A 4,062-nucleotide genomic window follows, 5' to 3' on the forward strand; every position below is an offset into this window, starting at 1 on the left:
TATAAACTTATAAGTGACAAATGGTAATTTTACCTTAAAAGTATGTGATTTTTGTCCTTTACCAAAAAAAATTCGCATCTGACAAAGTATTGTTTATACACAAAACTAATATATATCTTATTTCTTATAATTCATTATTCATTCATGTTATGTTGTTGTCTTTGGTTGAGTTAGGTTCATTTGGCCATCAATATATATTACTTTTTTTGGAAATTAAATTTCAAAAATCATGTTTAGCTATAAAATTTCGAAAAATATCATAATTTGTAATTATGACTGAACACAACTTCTTGCATCTTGAATTTTTTTCAAATTTCATGAGGCAGAAATGTCTTGAAAAAAAAAAAAGCAGTATATATATGTATACAAAGAAATGAAACTTGAGAGTTTTGAACTGCACTAACCATTATTATTTGAACCATTTTTTGAATTTGGAACAGGCAAGCAGACCTTACTACTAGTAAAATACTTCTTCAATGTAGCTGCTTATTTAAAAGGCGAAAATTCATACTAGAAACCAACTAAACAGACGATCATTAAAAAAAAAGTCGTAGAAATTCTACTATTCTTGGGAATCAATTTGCAGGTTCATCAGCTTCAGGAGTCTCTTGTTCAGCTTTCTCTTGCTCAGCTTCCTGCACTTCCTTCTCTGTCTTCCTTCCTTTCTTCGATTTATAGTACACACTCATGAACGTTCCGATAGCTTTGTACTTCCTTCTGCATTGCTCGTACAGACCGTTATCAAACATCCTCCAGAAATTCTTCTCTGTTAGCTCAGTCACCGCGTATTGAGCCTGAAATCCATGGTTCTCTATCAACCAAAGCTCAAGTTGTCGGCATTTCTCTGAACCATCAAACGGCTCACCCCTCAGGACTGCTCCCGGGACATAGTAGACACCAACATCAGTGTACATTTGTGCATATTCGGTGTCACCCTGCCTTTTGTGTTTCTCGAATCCTGGTTCAGGGTAGATCATTGGTCTCACTGGCAGCTTGTAAATTCTGTGTGGGCACAGCCAAATTGGATATACCTAAACAAATACAATTCGTATGTACCAAAATGTGCTTTAGTTAAAGAATTGCCAAAAACCAAAAAACGGACTAAAAGACGAACAAATTTTTAAGTGGAATTTTACCTCCATCTCGCGATGAACCCACTCGAGACAATCACCGACCTTGTAAAGAGGAACAAGAAGATCTTGAATGACATGATGGTCGTGGTAATAGTTTCTAATAGCCTCACTTTGTGTGGCTTTGAGCAGAGCAATCTTTGGTGGCATGAGCCATCCTAAGAGGAACCTAAACCAGAACTGATCACCGAATGGAAGAATTAGTTTACCTTCCCAATACAACGATCTCGTGTGTCTGTGGTAGTAGTCCCTAGTTGGAATGTACTCAACAAATTCCCCTCTTTTTAGTGCGGTTTGAGCGTGTTGGTAAAACCATGGTTTGAACCACCAACCGTAATTGTTGATTACATTACCCCTTCGTTTGGCTTCATTCCTCGAAGCATACATACCGGTCATCATAACCCCTTCGGTTGGACCATAAATCATGCCTTCTACCATCTCGGGAACTTTAGAAGGATTGTCCTGATCTCCATCTTTAGGTGCAAAAGAATCCGCGTAAGCCTGTGCAAGCTCTTTAAGATTACCCCTTACAGGTTTGTAGGTAAGTTTTACGTATTGATCAACTGGTATAAGCTTGATTTCAGCTGAAACAAGAAGCCCCAATGTTCCTTGAGACCACGGAATAGCGTAGAAAAGATCAGAATATTCGTTGTCCTTTGTAGCTCTAACAACCTTTCCATCAGCTAGAACAACCTCAAGTGCTACAACAGTGTCAGAGAACAATCCAAATATGTGAGAACTTCCTTCAACCCCGAACCCATTGATCAAACCACCAACGGTAAGATCATCGAGCTCAGCGAGAACTGCAAGGGAAAGATTCATTGGGATAGTGACCCTTGACATTTGGCCCATATTGACTAGAGGCTCAACTTTAGCAACCATTCGCTCCGTGTCAATATCAAGTATATTTCTAAACTTTGAAAGATCAACTTCAAAATGACGAGCACGTTTATAGTCGACATTTCTCATTCCAACAACAACCCAAGGAGGTCTGGCTGTGCATACAAGACCATCCTTTTCTGCATTCCTCTGTCCAAGACGCTTCACAACCTCTTTAACATTCTCATCGTGTTCCATCTGGCGTTGCTTGTAAGATTTCCTCTCGGATTTCACATCCCCTAGATATATCGAGAAGTAATACAAGAACGAGAATGGAAGGACAAAAAAGATGACAATGATCCATCGAAACGAAAGAAGGAAGTCCACCAACTGGATCTTCCTCTTAGGGTAAGCAGTGGCCACGGGGGCCTTAGCATCCGACATCTTGAAAACTTGAGGACAAACAACTGTTACAACGACGAATCCAAGTTAAGAACCACAGCCAAGAAATGTACTACTTATCATCAATCACATACCAATTGAGCACTACTTTTGATAGAAGAAACTTTAAGGCACAAATAGCATAAATATGAAACCTCTTCCAAAAACATAATGCTATTGACAGTCAGATTAACAACATGATGTAACAGCATCCCGCGAAAAACGCCAAGTTCAGTACAATCTTGAAACTAAAAGTTGAAATTTATGCACAATGGCCATTTTCTTGTTACTAATTATCATTGTAAAATCAACTGATGTAAAGGTAAAATTGACTAACTATGGAGTTGAATATCTGAATGGTCACTCAACTTATACTAATTAATCGTTAAACATCACTAATCTAAGTTGTCTTCCAAAAATCATCCAACTTTTTGACTAATTTACCTCCATATTCACAAAAAAAAAAAACTCAAGAGAAATAATCCATTCCGCTTTCTCAACAATTTATTCAAGTTTAGGGAAGAACAGTAGTAAACGAAAACAGAGCAAGTTCAAACCTAAAAATCATTCAATCAAATTGACACTCGTTACCACTGCACCAAAGACATAACTTTAGTCAAAACTGTCCAAATTTATATATTTATAATTTAACTATATATACAACATAATTTTTCGACTAATAACATTTTTCTTGATATGCAAAACTAACAAAATTACTAATATATGCTTCTATAGCAGCATTACCAAAAAATAAGATTATGCTCTTTCACTTCAAAATTAGCAACTGATTCCGCAACAATATAATTCGTTCTTCACAGAAATTAGTTTCAACAAATTGGTTTATAAAAATAACTTCAAAAAAAAAACAGCATGCATGAAACATGACTCATGAGCAACAAATTAATTTGTTCTACTCTAAATATGTCATGCATTGTACAAAAAAAAAGCATAATTAACTGCCAAATTCTTAACACTAATTATGATTTTTCATGTATAAATAGCTATAAAATTAGCTTAAATTTAACAAAATAATAATCATAGTGAGAAAAATTTGAGAAGAGATGAAAAATGAGTACCTAATAATTGGATTGCAGAGTTTACTCTCCCCCCAAAATGAGAGATGGTTTAGTTAAAGATGAAACTGTGCTTTATAGAGAACTTACAACAATAGGGGTATTTACGGGAAAACATGTTATTTGGTTGGTAGGCAGAGGACATTGACAAAACCGCAAAATTCTAAGTATTGAATACACTTCTAAATTATATATAAAAATTATCGAAAATAATATTTTTACTTTATTAACTAAAATTTAAACAATACATCTTGAATCTTATAATATAAATATACACTTTAAATACTCGCTAAATTTATAGATATTTTCAATATTTTTCTGTCCTATATGGACCATCCATCTATATTTAAATGATGAAATGAATATAAAAAAATCCAAAATCATTTTGTAAGTGTGATTAATATCTTTAGCCCACCATTTAGCCTACCAATCAAATGACCTTACTACTTGACTAAAATTGTTAGAAAGAGTACAAAAGTATCACTTTTGAAGAGTCGTTAATTGTTCTTTATATATCGTTAAATGGCATTATACTGATAATAATCATTTGAAATTTACATAATTATTATAGAATAATGGATAAGTAACCTTTTAATTTA

At 34.4% G+C, this 4,062-nt stretch overlaps 1 protein-coding gene across 1 annotated transcript; it reads right to left on the minus strand.

Annotated features, from left to right (window-relative positions):
- Window positions 1-380: 380 nt before the first annotated feature.
- Window positions 381-3,668, minus strand: LOC107011042 (delta(24)-sterol reductase-like). Its single transcript, XM_015210357.2, has 3 exons — window positions 3,467-3,668; window positions 1,137-2,416; window positions 381-1,031 (listed from the first exon to the last, which is right to left on the minus strand). The coding sequence occupies exons 2-3, from the start codon at window positions 2,391-2,393 to the stop codon at window positions 576-578; spliced, it is 1,713 nt and encodes a 570-aa protein (XP_015065843.1). The 5' UTR covers window positions 2,394-2,416; window positions 3,467-3,668; the 3' UTR covers window positions 381-575.
- Between the last annotated feature and the right edge of the window lie 394 nt (window positions 3,669-4,062).

This window comes from Solanum pennellii, chromosome 2, assembly GCF_001406875.1.
Source record: "Solanum pennellii chromosome 2, SPENNV200".
NCBI classification, from domain to species: domain Eukaryota; kingdom Viridiplantae; phylum Streptophyta; class Magnoliopsida; order Solanales; family Solanaceae; genus Solanum; species Solanum pennellii.

Bases quoted from the DNA above. Each gene is read 5' to 3' on its own strand.
- LOC107011042 (XM_015210357.2), bottom strand. From the start codon at position 2,393: ATGTCGGATGCTAAGGCCCCCGTGGCCACTGCTTACCCTAAGAGGAAG. The intron at 1,032-1,136 runs GTAAAATTCCAC...GTATTTGTTTAG, and splicing joins GGGTTCATCGCGAGATGGAG to GTATATCCAATTTGGCTGTG.